The 14,104-nt window shown below is 63.1% G+C and overlaps 1 protein-coding gene across 4 annotated transcripts in view; it reads left to right on the forward strand.

Moving 5' to 3' along the window:
• The window catches only part of STK32C (serine/threonine kinase 32C), a 62,703-nt gene extending 49,464 nt beyond the window's left edge, over positions 1-13,239 (forward strand). For 2 of the 4 annotated variants that reach the window (XM_073240098.1, XM_073240100.1), the window contains 9 exons: positions 2,125-2,298; positions 3,165-3,202; positions 3,284-3,373; positions 3,705-3,808; positions 4,460-4,576; positions 5,924-6,049; positions 6,131-6,262; positions 11,555-11,622; positions 12,594-13,239. In XM_073240098.1, the coding sequence (XP_073096199.1) occupies positions 2,125-2,298; positions 3,165-3,202; positions 3,284-3,373; positions 3,705-3,808; positions 4,460-4,576; positions 5,924-6,049; positions 6,131-6,262; positions 11,555-11,622; positions 12,594-12,738 (994 nt within the window). In that variant the 3' untranslated portion in view covers positions 12,739-13,239. Of the gene's footprint in view, positions 1-2,124; positions 2,299-3,164; positions 3,374-3,704; positions 3,809-4,459; positions 4,577-5,923; positions 6,050-6,130; positions 6,263-11,554; positions 11,623-12,593 lie in introns of all 4 variants that reach the window. The other 2 variants (XM_073240097.1, XM_073240099.1) reach the window with 1 other exon arrangement.
• Positions 13,240-14,104: the final 865 nt, after the last annotated feature.

The raw sequence follows: 14,104 nt of genomic DNA on the forward strand, positions 1-14,104 counted from the left end.
TCCCAGCAGCCTCCCACTGTAGGCCGGTGCTCCCCTGATGCACCTTCAGGTGGGGCATCATTCCCGAGGACGCTTGGCGGGCACGGTGCTCATGGCAGGTGGAGAGACATGTGAGAAAGGCACCCTGGGCTGACAGTGCCTCCTCGGGGAGGTTTACAACTTCTCCCCAGTCTGTCTGACCTGAGTGTCCATTAGAGGCAGCCCAACCAGCACTTGGGGACGATAGAGTGGGGACACCACCTTCTGTTGGAGAATCATCTGGTGCTGAGTCTTCCAGGGGAGTCACTCAGGGCCCCGACCCCCACCCCCAGTTAGTTACTCACCTGGGGTCACTGCAAGTGCAGGAGGGACTTCAGAATGGACGGCAGTCTGCAGCCACACCACTGCCAGTCAGTCACCTGGTCCTGCTCCATAGTTACGTGGGGGAAAGAGCCGGGTGGCATGGGGGACTGCTGTCTTACCCAGGCTGCTGCGTGGAGACGGACATGCTGACCAAGGCCTCCAGGGCTCCTAGGTGGAGGCCCGGAAGCTGCCCAGTTCTGGAGGAAGGAGCACAAGGAAAGGGCCCTGGGCCTCCGGCTCCTTACCCATCTGTATCGTGGGTCCTGGCCTCACTCCCTGCGGCCCTGCGGCCAAATGGTTGTCTAGTCCGCAGGCAGGAAGAGGGCTGCCAGGGCTGTACCACATCCCTGTGCCCTGAGGTCTTGTTATTGTGCTCCACGGTCTCATGGTTCTAAAGCGAGGGGTACCCAGGCACCAAACACCGCCTAAGCCTGCCCCCTCCACCAGACAGCTGGGGAGGGTCAGATCTCTGATCCGCAAAGGTGGTGACTGCCCCCCTGGGGTGGTGGGTCAGTGGGGTGGAAATGGCCTCACCGAGGCAGCTCCTGGCTCGCAGCCTCACGGGAATGGGCTGCTGTCTGTGGTCAGCCCCCAACCACAATGCTGGCATAGGACCAGGAGCTTCTTACAGAAGGAAGACCTGGGATTTCCCTCCTTGGGGGCCTTGGCCTGCATCCTGGCCCTCCCTGCCTCTCCTAGGGGCCCAGCATGGGCACCTGGGCTGACTCCCTCCATCTGCCGCAGACGATGCCCTACCCTCCCTTTACCAGTGCCCTTGTCTGTGGAAAGGGGTGCGAGGGTCCCTGAGCCGCACTTCTCAGGCTGGCAGAAGTTTACACATGTCCACACAGCCAGAGCACACCAGTCAGGGCCGAGCAGGGGTGCAGGCTCCCTGCCTGCTCAGCTGACGTCTGCATCCCCGCAGGCTGGCCTGCCAGGGGGTGTCTCCCACCACCCCGCGGCTGGGCAGGGCAGGGCCGGGCCGCTACAGCCTCACCTCCACTGCTTGCTGGGACCCCCGGCCTGTCCTGGAGGCTCACGTGCTGAGTTCCTGTGGTCTGTGGCCCAGCCCCATGCCCTCCTCAGGCCACAACCTATACGACCCTCGTAGGGCCACCCCTCCTCCCCGAGAATGAGGACAGGTGACTTCTGGTGAGCAGGGAAAGGGGCATCACATGGAACATGAACTTGTCACATGGCTCTTGGAAGAGCCAGTCGATTAACAATAAGGGTTCCTTCTGAAAACTCACAAGAAATCACAGAGTAGGGGTTCCTTAGGCCATCGTACTGCCACTTTCATCGTCACCATCCTCACCACTGCCACCATCCCCACCGTGCTCACCGTCCCCACCACTGTCCTCACAATGCTGTCACCTTGCTGCAGGTTCTTAGCAGCCCAGCACTGCCCAAGCCTTGTCCCCATTTCTCCGACGACCCTCCAATGTTGGGTTTTTATCTCTCTTAAGGAGACCAGGAAGCCAAGGCAGCAACTGGGGAAATGGCCCAGAGACGGTGCTTGCTCCTCCCCCAGTGGTCACCCGGGTCTCGGCCCCCAGCTGGGCTGCCTTCCATCAGGGCCATTCTGTCTTTCTTGGGGGTCCTGGCTCAGAGACGCTCCTGGACAGGGCAGAGTCCATGCCTCAGGCACAGCCCACTTCTGGGGACAGCCCTGCCCAGGGTGGGCTCAGACCCTTAGTTGGGGGCTTGCCCAGTGATACGAGCTGTGACTCCAGCTCCACAGCCGTGCATGTGCCAGCGCCCCGCCCCCACTGGCGCCCACAGGTACTCCTTCCAGGACGAAGAGGACATGTTCATGGTGGTGGACCTGCTCCTGGGTGGGGACCTGCGCTACCACCTGCAGCAGAATGTCCAGTTCTCTGAGGACACGGTGCGGCTGTATGTCTGCGAGATGGCGCTGGCCCTGGACTACCTGCGTGGCCAGCACATCGTCCATAGGTGTGTACATGCCGGACAGGTGGGGCGCCTGCCTTGGCCTCAGGCCGGATGCCCGTGGGGCAGCCCCGCTCCAGCGGAACCCCAACAGGCTCCTGCCCGCTCGGCCTGCCCTTGCCCTCTGAGTCCCCAGGTGAGCCCCCTGGCCCATTAGTGCTGGACTCCAAGGCCAGCCCCACAGCTGTGCACCTGGTGTCCACCTGGGGGTGGAGTGGATGCTGTCTGAGCAGCCCTGGCCAGGTACCGAGGGTGCTTGGCTCTCCGGGAATCTGGGACTGGCCACATCAGTGGGACCTTCGCCTGGTCTGTTCCACTGCAGGGTCCTTGCCCCCACCTAGCAGGCACCCATTTCCCCATCTGCCAGTCCCTGGGGAAATCAAACTAGTTTTAGCAGTAGCTGAAAGCAGATGAAATTAGGAAGATAAAGCAGCATCACAGAACAAAACAAAAAATTATGTGGCATATTGTAAAATCAAAGATGGGATGGATTTCTGTGCCCCTGGGACTCTTATCTGGCCATTATTCAGGCCAAACATTTACCGAGTGCCCAGAAGTCGGGCAAGGTGAGGCCTAACACCAGTGGGCGGACAGCTCGGACCCGAATCAGTAACTCTGGGCAGCACAGGGCTCTCGGACAGGGGCCAGCCTGGGAGGCCACAGCGAGGGGCTCTGCTTTTGTTCTCTGGGGGCCCCGGCGGCTCTGTGCCCTTGCCGAGCCCCCTCCCTGATGTCTGTCTGGCTTCAGAAGGTGGGGGGCCACCACAGGGACCAGAATGTGGCCCTCGTGGGAAGCCCCAACCCTGCTGGGGACCAGGGGCAGGCGCAGGAAGGGGCTCCGGACCCACGCCCCTGCTTTCTGCTCTCCGCAGAGACGTCAAGCCCGACAACATTCTGCTGGATGAGCGAGGTGAGGCCCGGCTGCGCGGGGCCCAGGCCCCTGCGGGCACCTCTCGTCCTCCAGACAGAGCCACATCCTCTCTCCTCGCAGGGCACGCGCACCTGACTGACTTCAACATCGCCACCATCATTAAGGATGGGGAGAGGGCGACCGCGCTGGCGGGGACCAAGCCATACATGGGTGAGCCGCGGCCCTGCCCGCCCTCGCACCCACACTGCCCAGGGCTGGCGGGTCAGGCCACCCCTGACGTCGCACAGCAGTACGTGATGGGACCGGCTGCTGAGACCCTAAGGGATGCCCGTGAGGGTTACAGCGTGACTGTGAGGCAGCCCTCCGCCCGTGTCAGGCTGTGGGACCTGGACTGAGCCAGGCGGTCAGTGGGGAAGGCTGGGCCGCCGAGGGCAGCTTCCCTGTCCAGCCCTGATGGCCGCCTGGTCTTGGGGCCCAGGAGGGGTGCCGGCCCTGGGGCCTGTGCGTCGGGGTGCTCAGCTGCCCTTCCCTTTCCGCCAAGCTCCGGAGATCTTCCAGTCTTTCATCAGTGGAGGGACTGGCTACTCCTTCGAGGTGGACTGGTGGTCGGTGGGGGTGATGGCCTATGAGCTGCTGCGCGGATGGGTACGGAGCCCCTGAACCCAAGCCGGCTGTGGTCTCGGGGGTGGCCCGAGGGCCCTGGGGAGGGACAAGGCCGCCCCCAGGCCCAGATGCTCAGAGGCCTCTGTGTGCTCTGGCGATGAGGACACGCTTTTAGTGAAGCGTCCAGTGGGTGAGTGGTGCCCATGCGGGTGCCGGGGGCAGTACATTCCCGGGGCCATTGGCAGGCTGCACTCTGGCCTCTGCAGGCAGGCAGGGGAGGACTGACCCCCAGGGGACCTTCCTCAAGGCCCCTGTGGGGGTCCCCGTGCTTTCACTCTGGGGCCACAGCAGGGCCAGCCCTCAGTCCTGGGAGGCCAAGGGTCCTGCCTATTTCCCCGTGGGGGGCTCTGAGGCACAGCGCCCATAGCCACCCTGCGGGACCCCACCCTGAGGAGGGCAGCCCTACCTGGTCCTCCAGGGATGGTACTCCCAGGGCCCAGTCCTCTGGGGGGCGATGCTCCTCCTTCCTGGCAGAATTCATTGCCTCCTCTGAGTGGTTCCCTGGCCATGGTCCCAGCATTCCCCCTGCAGGCTCTGCCTGGGGGTGTGCCCACTTGGGGGTGAGGTGCTGCCTAGGGGGCCTTGGGTGACAGGGACCAACCACCTGAAACAGCACTGCCTCCACCTCCGCAGAGGCCCTATGACATCCATTCGAGCAACGCCGTGGAGTCCCTGGTCCAGCTGTTCAGCACAGTGAGCGTGCAGTATGTCCCCACCTGGTCCAAGGAGACAGTGGCCCTGCTGCGGAAGGTGAGCCTGAGGGTGCCGCCGGCCAGGCACGGGTCGGTCCTGCCCGTAAGCTGCAGCACCGAGACACTGGTCTGACGAGGGTGTGTGATTCCCGCATCCAAGCACCTCGGGTCCCTGGGCAGCCAGGCTTGCAGGCCCCTGCAGTGGTGCGCAGCATTGTGGAGGAGCTTGGCCTGTCTGGGCAGAGCCTGAGAGCCGACTCACCGGCTCCCGTTACCAAATTTAATCCCCAAGACCTGCTTCCAGGTGCTGCCGTCACCCCTTTGGGCAGACACTCTGCACCCTGTCCCCCAGGCTAACCAGAGCAGGCCTGCTGTAGGGAGGGCGAGTGTGGGGCTGGGACCCAGCCCACATGGTGCACCGGCTTCCTTGGCCCCTGCTCCCCCTTCGGAGGAGGGCAGCCCCTGCCACCACCACCGGCCGGACCAGCCCCACCCCACCTGCAGCAAGCAGAGCCCCCGGAGCCCCGGGCACCTCCCAAGGCCTGAGCATGTGTCTGCAGCAGCCCAGGGCACCTCAGCCTGGCGAGACGAGGCTGTCCAAGGGCCTCCCTCCAGGCCTCAGGGCTGGACTGGGGGCTGCCCCTCAGCTGAGCTGCGCCATAAACATCTGGTGCCTCCGGGTTAGGAGCAGGTGTGGGAAAAGTCTGGCCGACTCCCTGCTCCCATCTCCTGGCCCACAGGGTCCTCCTGAGCAGGTCCTGGCTGCTGCCAGAGACCTTCCACCCTGGGATTAAAGCCGAGCAGCCTGAGGCTCTCCCAGCCCGCAGAGATCCTCTCGGCCCAGCCTTCCCGGCAGAGCTCTGCCCGCACCTGCCCAGGGGTCTCGCATGGGAACCTTGGCCTTCAGAGGCCTACGTGGGGAGTGGGGATGGTCCAGGTGCAAGCCCCACCCCTGGGGAAGCCGCTGACAGGGTCTGCGGCATTTTCCTGGGAGACAGGACAGTGTGTGGGGAGATGCAGCCACCCAGCATTGTGACACTGGCCGCAGGGCCACCCTGGGACTTCATGGGGCTGTGATGTGTTGTGTCCTGGCCCCAGCCCTGCAGTCAGCTAGGCCAGGGCTGTTGACTGCTGGTCGATCCCAGCAGGGTGTCCCCGTGGGCCCCTGGGGCCCTCTGCCCTCCTTGGGTTTCTGGGGCCTGGCCAGACCACTCAGGCCGAGTTGTCGCCTTGGCCCAGTGACTGCGCTGACTGGGTTGCTCTGCCTGTAACTGGTGCCACTTTCCTTGCCTGGCCCTTGATATCCTGAATTCCTGAGCCTCCAGCCTTGTGGAGTGGCCTTTGGGTGCCCTGGGTAGGGCAGGCCTCAGGGCCCAGGCACCCTCTGATGCAGGCCTCCTTCCAGCTCCTGGCTGTGGACCCCAAGCACCGTGTGTCCAGCCTGCAGGCCGTGCGGACTGCCCCGGCACTGGCCGGCATGCTCTGGGACGACCTGAGCCAGAAGAAGGTGCAGCCAGGCTTCGTACCCAACGTAAGCCCATGGGCACCATGCGGTCCGGAACGGGTATGGGGGGTACGTGTGGGCGGGGCTCAGTGCCCTGTCCCCCCCCAGAAAGGCCGCCTGCATTGTGACCCCACCTTCGAGCTGGAGGAGATGATCCTCGAATCCAGGCCACTGCACAAGAAGAAGAAGCGGCTGGCCAAGAACAGGTCCCGGGACAGCAGCCGGGACAGCCCGCAGTCGGTGAGTGCCCGAAGGGCGGGCGTGCCCGGGTGGGCCTTGCTGGGGGCTGCCCAGTCCCTCCCCTGTCTGCCAGTTCCTGCTTGGGGTGGCCCCGAGACCTGGGCGTCCCTGGGCTGGTGGGCATCGTCCCATGCCGGGCTCCCTGTTACCCCAGGCTCGGTCCGTGTCTGTCTCCCCTCCTGATGAGGATCCCACCTTAATCCAGAATCACCTCCTGTCAATCTGCCTGATTACTTTGCAGTGAGCTAATTTCACCACCCGAAGTACTAGGGGTTAGGCCTTCACTGTGGGGGGACAGTCTACCCATAACACCCCCTCTCCTGCCCCAGGTCTTGCGGCTTCTCTGAAGCAGGTGGGGTCTGGGAAGCGAGAGTGGTGAGCATGCTCAGGGACTCAGGGCACAGCTGGGGTTCACAAAAGCACAGGGGTTCATGGTGACACTGTCCATGATTGGTTGCACCCTGACCCTGACCCGTCTGAGCCCATGGAGGGTGCCCTGGGGTGCCCCTCAGGCCGCAGCCCCTGTGCAGCCCCCTCAGACCTGATGGGCCCTGAGACGCTCCCAGGCACGTGGCCATCGGTCCCCTCCACCTCGGTGTGGGGCCCAGGACCGGGGCGTGCGCCCCTGCATGCCTCAGTTCCTCAGGGAGTAAAGGCCCGAGTGGGTGGGCTCCGGCCCCCTCCCACCTACCTGGGGCTGCGACGGCGACCAGTGTCCAGCGGTGGGTCTGAGGTGGGGAACAGTGGTGGGTTGCCAGTTTATTGGGCTGTTTTCACGGCTGTTTTGGATAAGGACACCAGCGGTGACCTCGCAGCTCTCTGCACGTGACAGCAGAGGCCAGATTCCTTATTTGTCTTTATCGTTATTGGTCGGTAAGAGTTATTTGCACACTCTGGGTACACGTGCCCCTTGGAGATGGTTCTCAAATGTTTTCTCTTTCCTTCTGCTGTGTGGGGTTTCTGCCCTCCCCCGTGGTGCTGTCTGCAGCAGCACCTTGTGCTTTTGATGAAGTCTTGTCTTTCCATTTGTGCCTTTGGAGTCGTATTTAAGGAACGACTGCCTACCTGAAGGTCACAAAGACTCACTCCTGTTTCCCCTGAGTGTTTTAAGTATTTTACCTCATGCGTTTGGGTGTAGGATCCATTTTGAGTTAAGTTTTATGGATGCTATCAACTCGGGGTCCAGCATCCTTCTGCACATGGGTGTCAGTCGTCTGACCGCTATTTGTTGAAAAGACTCTTCTTTTCCCACTGAACTGCTTGGCGTCACTTTAAAAAATTAACTGACCAAATGTAAGGGTTTGTTTATGGACTCGTGATTCTACTCTGCTGACCTGTGTGTCCCTCTGGTGCCAGAGCTGCAGCCCAACTGCGGCCTTGCAGTGAGTTCTGAAACCAGGAAACACGTTCCAGATGGCTTGGCGAGTCTGGGCCCCCTGCTCCCCCCGGGGGTCCTGAGGTTCGGAATCGTATCTGAGCTGCTCAGCAGGTGTATTTGTGTCAAAGTCAGGGGTGCACCTGCTCTGCATTCCCAGGCCCTGTCCTCCCCACCTTGGGAGCCGTCTGGGTTCTGAGGCTGAGCGTCAGGCTTGATGGAGGCCTGAGTGAGGGTCCGCGTGCAGACGGTTCACTCGGGAAATTAGCCGGGAGAAATCACTCAGAGGGGAGAAGCCAGGAGGGCTGGACTGCAGGCCAGCAGGTCCTGGGACAGCAGCCTCAGCCTGAACTGCCAGGCCCTCGGAGGGCAGGCCTCCCTCCGGGGACGCTGGCTTTCATTTCCTGCGCCCAGCATCACCGGCTGAGGCCTCCAGGGGGACCTGTGTGTGGGCAAAGAGCTGCAGTGGCCGAGCAGGACGCCAGGGAGTGGCAGGCACAGGCTGGCAGCCAGAGGGAGAAAGCACAGCAGAACCAGGTCAGGGCGGGTGCGGCAAAGGCCTCCTGGGCCGTGGCTCGGCAAGAAAGGATCCTTTGTGGAAGGGGTCACGGTCACAGGTCACACACAGTGGTCCCTTGCACCGCCCACAGCCGCCTTTCTCTGAAGCCTGTGGAGCGGCTCCTCCGGCTTCCTGGGAAAGCCCAGATGAGGAAGGTCAGTGAGGTGAACTCCAGGCGGGCCAAGCATGCGCGTTCCCGCCATCCTCCGGGCGCCCTGTTGCCGCAGCCTCCCCGCCTGCCCTTGGTCGGTCTGTTGGCGGCTTGCCTCCTGGCTGACCTAGACCCCCACTGAGAGCCGGCGCCCTGCTCCCATCACCTCCTCAGCCGGAACCTGTGCACATGTCCGCTCGTTACTGACACGAAGGCTGGGACATGGACAGCTAGGTGAACAGCCCGGCCTGCGAGGAGGCCTGTCTCCCTGAGGCAGAGGTCAGTTACCCTGCCAGGGTGGTGGCTCCTCTGGGGGAGGCCACGTGCCACGGCCAGGGCTGGAGGGAGCTCAGAGGTTGTGGCCCCCCCACCCCCAGCCCCCCCACCCAGGCTCAGGCTGCTGCTGATCCGCACTTAGTGCATCAGGAGCCACTGAGGGGGCGGAGGAGCCACAGAGCCATCCTCAGAGCCCAGACCGGACCCGCAGGAGCCAGCCTGCCGGCCAGGGTGGGAGCCCTCCTAACTCACGGGGCACCCAGTGGGGTCCTTTGGGGCGTGCCTCAGCAGGGGGGACAGACCAGCTTCCTCCAGACCCAGTAAGCCTGCCGAGTTCTGTGCTTTCTTCTTGGAAGAGGTGCAGGTATAGTGACATTCCTTTGCCCTGGAAGGGACGTCCTGGCATGACCCCCATGGCTAGATGCACAAAAGTTAGACAGGACAGGCTCCTGAGGCTGTTAGTGGTCGTCTGCCCTACTCTGGGCCTGTGTTCTACAAGGACATGCAGAGCGCCCAGCGCTGCCTGCCCGTGGCCTCTAATCCACTGCACACCACCCGCGCGTGATGACCGGGGAGTTTAGATGGACGGGGCTCGTCCCGCCTGCTTTGACGGAGGACGGGAGCACACGCCAGCCCCAGCAAGACCATGACCGTGTCTCGCATGAGCGTGAGCTGGTTCTAGCCCCCGCTGGTGGGTACTGGGCGGAATGTCAGATCAGTGGCCTCATGCCATGCACTAGAGGCTGTGTGGACCCGTCCTGGTACTGATTCTGCACCCGGCTCGGCAGCGGCGCTCACGGCTCCCAGTCGGTTCAGGCTGCCACAGTCCCCATCCCTGCTATGGGCCAAATGCCAGGCTTGTTAATCAAGAGGGAAAGTAATGGGCAGCAGCATCCTCATGCCCTAAAAGTCAGAAGGTAAAGACCTGAAAGTCTTTGGCAGTGGCCCTGCCTGCCCTCTCATGCTGGTGTGGGTTCTCTTCGCTGTCTAGGCTGGTTTGTTGCGAGGGGCGGGTGTCTGGAGCTCTCGGCGCCTTTCCCGGGGTGGCCGCTGCCAGGTGGGCGCGGGCCGAGTGCTGGCTCAGGCCCTGGCTCCGCACCCCACTGCATGCGGTGGTCCCTGCATGGAGCACTCCCTGCGTTCAGGGAGGTGGTGGCCTGGACTCCGGGAGGGGCCGGAGGAAGCTCTGCCAGGGACAGTTGCTGGGAGCACGGCCCTCGTCGCGGGACCTGCCACCCCTTCTGACGGAGGTCCCCGGTCTGAGGACTGAACTGGGCCTGGTGATAAGGGGATGGGCCCTCCCTCAGGGAGGCTAACGACAGCCTCCGCTCGTGCTCCCATGGTCTCGCCCGCCGTGTGTGCACACCGCTGCTATCATCCCCCGACCCTGGGGGCAGGGTGCCCCACATGCCCCTCCATCCTGCTGCCAGGGCAGGGGGCACTCACACTTGGTTAAGTGCGGCCAAGTTCGGCAAGCCTTCTGCTGTCCTGGGTACGGTGAGCACCACGGGTTCCGGAACAGGCCCTCCTGTGGGTCACAGGCACCATGGTCCTGGGCCCCCACGGCAGCTCCTTCTTCACCACCTTGCTGGAGGCACTGTCCGTGGGGCCCCCCAGAACCTGGCCGTCGAGGGACCTGCTCTTTAGTCTTGAGTCTGTCAATCCGGTCCTGCTCCCCTTCTCTGAGCCTCTGGTTCACCCTCAGCCTATTTCCAAGGCGGTCCTAGAATCTTCACCAGGGCCAAGGCCAAGATTCCAAGTTTCTTGCAAGTTTCCAAGAGCCACACTGACCCCATTCCAGGGCTCTTGCCAGGGAATTAAGTCCCCAGCCAATAGGCTTGCGCTCACATCAGCACACTGTCCCTGGAGCAGCTGTGCTCACCACGCCGGTGCCTGGTCTCATGCCTGCCCTGGTCAGCGCGTGATGCCTCGTGGGTCCAGCGCTCCCCGCTAGGCCACTGTTGGTGACCTGTTCTGGAGGTCGGAGGTGGGCAGAGGCCAGCCTACAGGGGGCAAGGGCTGCCTTCCGTGGTGTCTGACACGGCTGCAGCTCTGTGTCCTCTGTAGGAATTGGGGGTGCTGCTCTGCTCCCCCAGGGAAGGGCCATCCACAAGCTCAGGGGTGCCCACACGCACCCCCTCAGGGGCCCTCCCGAGGTTCATGGCCCCGCTCCGCCCCCTTCAGGGCCCTGGCTGTGATGCGGGAGGGTCCCTGCATGGTTCCTGCCTCCTCTGAGGGTCTGCGGCCCTTACAGCTCAGCTGGCCTCCCGGGAGCTGTCCAGGCCCAGGACGGAGCATCTGCTCACACCGTGCCCCAGGCTGCTCATGGGTGCCCTGAGTCTGTCGCTTGCTTATGCAGTCGCGGTGCCCTGCAATAGACAGGCAGCCAGCGGGCCGTGTATGCGCTTGCCCTTCCCACCTCTGCCCAGCGCTGGAGCTGTGGTGGTGGCCCTCACGTTCCCCCCCGACGGCAGCCACCCCAAGTTCCCCGAGGCGAGAGTCTCCGCAGCTGGACACCTGTGGCCGCCACCAGGAATGGGCTCCTTGTCTGTCCAGCAGTGCAGGGTCCAGCTCCTGTCCTGTTCTGAGAGTCTGCTTCTTGGGACAGCCCGGTGACCAGCCTTCTTAGGGCAGGTCCCTGGAAGTGGACTCTAAGATGGGAATCTGTATACAAGTGACCAAGAGGACCCAGTAGTGGGTCTGGAAATCTGGCCAAGTCTGGTCCCATGGGCACTCATCCATGTCGGCATCCCCCGAGGCAGGGGGCTGAGCTTCCATACTAGGGTGTCCTTCAGTCACTGGCTAAGGGTCACCCAGGCATGGCAAACTCCCAACCTGGGCTCTGGAGAAGCTGACCAGGCCCTGCCATGAGTGGATGTGAGGGAACCTGATGGCATCCACCACACTCATTTGTGTCTTTCTGGCTAACAGGAGAATGACTACCTTCAGGACTGCCTTGATGCAATCCAGCAAGACTTCGTGATTTTTAACAGAGAAAAGTGAGTGTGTTAGGGGTGGGTACTGGTCACAGAGAGGAGCTGGGGATTGGGGCCAAGGTTTTCTTGGTACACCAGTCCTGAGCCCCCAGTCACCTGGCATCAGCGGACCCCTCCCTGCCTGGGGGAGTCCAGGCAGTGGCCCCGGGAGGAGGGCGAGGGAGGTCCTCATCCAGGCTCATGGGAGGGGTCCCTTGGGAACTTTCAGTCATAAACGGGCCACGGGCGAGGATCTCCTGGGGATGCATAGTGGACGGCCAGGCAAGGGATGACAGCTCCCCGGGCATCACCTGCAGAGCCCCGTGGGCTCCTGTCCACCCGCATCCCCTGCTGCAGACAGAGGGGTGGGCACAGCTGGCTCTCAGGGCGATGAGAGGCCATAGGCAGCTGAAATGCTTGGCACAGTGGAGGGAGAAGGCCCGGCTCTGGGGGTCCAGGGGAGGAGGGGCAGGATGAGGCATGGAGGCGGCAGCCCTGGGCTCTGGCCGGGAAGGTGAGCGGGATTGGCCGGTACGCTGTCCGTCTTGGGGACCAGGACATGTAGGCACTGGCTTAGGACAGTGGCTGCTGTCCTGGAGGTCAGAGGCCTGGGGGAAGCGGGTAAGACAGGCTTGGCCACGCTCTTCGCAAAGCCTTCTTCCAAACCTGCTGGTCCTCAGGACTTGCACCTGCACTGGTGTCTCTGCTTCTGGTCGGGAAGGGGTTCAGCTTGCCAGCCCTACCGCTCCAGCGTGAGGCCAGGGGTAGTCAGAGCTGCTGGGCTGACAGTCTCCTGCCTGCCCCATGTCCCTCTCGGCTCCCTGCTGTGCTGGCCCGGCCCAGGGATCCTATGCCCAGGCAGACGCCTGGCACTCAGTCCATTTTGGGGGCCCCTGGTATGTTCCTGAGCCCTCGGACATGTCAGGGGCCAGAGGGAAGCACGCTGGGGCTGCTGGTGAGGCTTGTACAGCCCGTCCTATGCCTCCTTCCCCCAGACTGAAGAGGAGCCAGGACCCGGGCAGTGAGCCCCTGCCCGCACCTGAGGCCGGGGACACGGAGGCGGCCTCAGAGGACAGGGAGGGGGCGCGCCCCGCCCTGCCCATGTGTGGCTCCCTCTGCCCCTCTGCTGGGAGCAGCTAGGCGGGCGGCCGGCCTGTGGAGACCAGGCTCCAAGGACGAACAGCGGCGGGGCTGCGGGCAGAGGCCCAGCGTCCATGTCCCCAGCCAAACAGCCCAGCCCGTCCAGGTGCAGATCTGGCCATATTTTCACTGGGACCATCTGACTGCAGAGGCTGCTCCCTGGCTCAGTGTCGCAGTAACAAGAAGTGACTGGTGTGGCTGAGAGTGGTGGGAAAGGAGGGCAGGTGTCCCCAGCCACTGAGTCGACTGCGATGCCGGAGGGAGGCTCGTGGCTGCTGGGCCAGGTCTGTTCTGGCGGCCCCGACCGGCTCACATGGTGGGCACGTGCACTGGCCCTCAGCCCCCTGGCTGTGCGCAGCTCCTGTCCCTGCCCTCAAGCTTGCTGCCCAGACCTGGTGGTGGCCAGCATGGGCTCAGATCTTGTACATCAAGTGGGGAGGGTCATGGGCAGGATGATGAATAGTTTTCTAGAGATACACTATTCTAGCACTTTCTGCTGTCTGTGCAGTTCCACCTCTGCGTATCATGCCTAGAACTGCTCACTGTCAAGTCTTTGCCTGCTCTGGGTGCAGCCATGCTGGGCAGCGGGAGGCTGTGGAATGGGCAAGATGAGGCCAAGGGCCCCATCATGCTGGGCAGTGGGTGGGTGGTAAAATCACAAGGACCAAGTGGGCACAGATGGTGCAAAGGAGAGCTGGCTGGGCCAGGCAGAGGTGGCATGGAGAGACTTGCTGCCCTACTCACTGAGGGCCCCAGTACATGGGTGCCACGTGGTGATGCAGGACCACAGCCACTGCCAGGGGCCAGAGGTGGGCACTGCAGGATGCCCTGTGGTGGTGCCAACCCCTGGGGTATGTTCCCAGTGATGTCAGGGCAGGAGGCTTGAGGTCATGTATAAATGTATAAACGCAGGTGTGCATTTTTGAGACCCCCTGGAACTGCGTGCTGGTTTCCCATGTTGGTGGCAGGGATATGGGTGTGACTGGGCTCTGACCACTGCATCCCACCAGGGAGGGGATACAGTGCCGTGGAAACCGGCCTTGGTGAGCCTCAGGAATGGGCTCTGAGGCCACAGTGACCAAACCAAGCTGGGCCGGGGGAGCCCTGGCGATGTGGCAGGACCACCAGGATGGACTGTCCTGGGGAGGATGCCTGGGCCAGCACAACTTCCTGAGAAGCCCAGTTCAAAGATAAGCCCCAAGAACACAGCTGACAGCACTCCCTGGCCACCAAGAATGGACGCCGGGACGAGGCCTGAGCTCCCAGTGCTGTGAGGCATGGGGCCATCCCCGACCCTTCCCTGATTGTCTTCCTGGTGCCTGTGATCATCCTGCCCTTCGGCAGACACCCCTGCTGGGAACTGGCC

Source organism: Manis javanica, chromosome 7 (assembly GCF_040802235.1).
Source record: "Manis javanica isolate MJ-LG chromosome 7, MJ_LKY, whole genome shotgun sequence".
Lineage (NCBI taxonomy): Eukaryota > Metazoa > Chordata > Mammalia > Pholidota > Manidae > Manis > Manis javanica.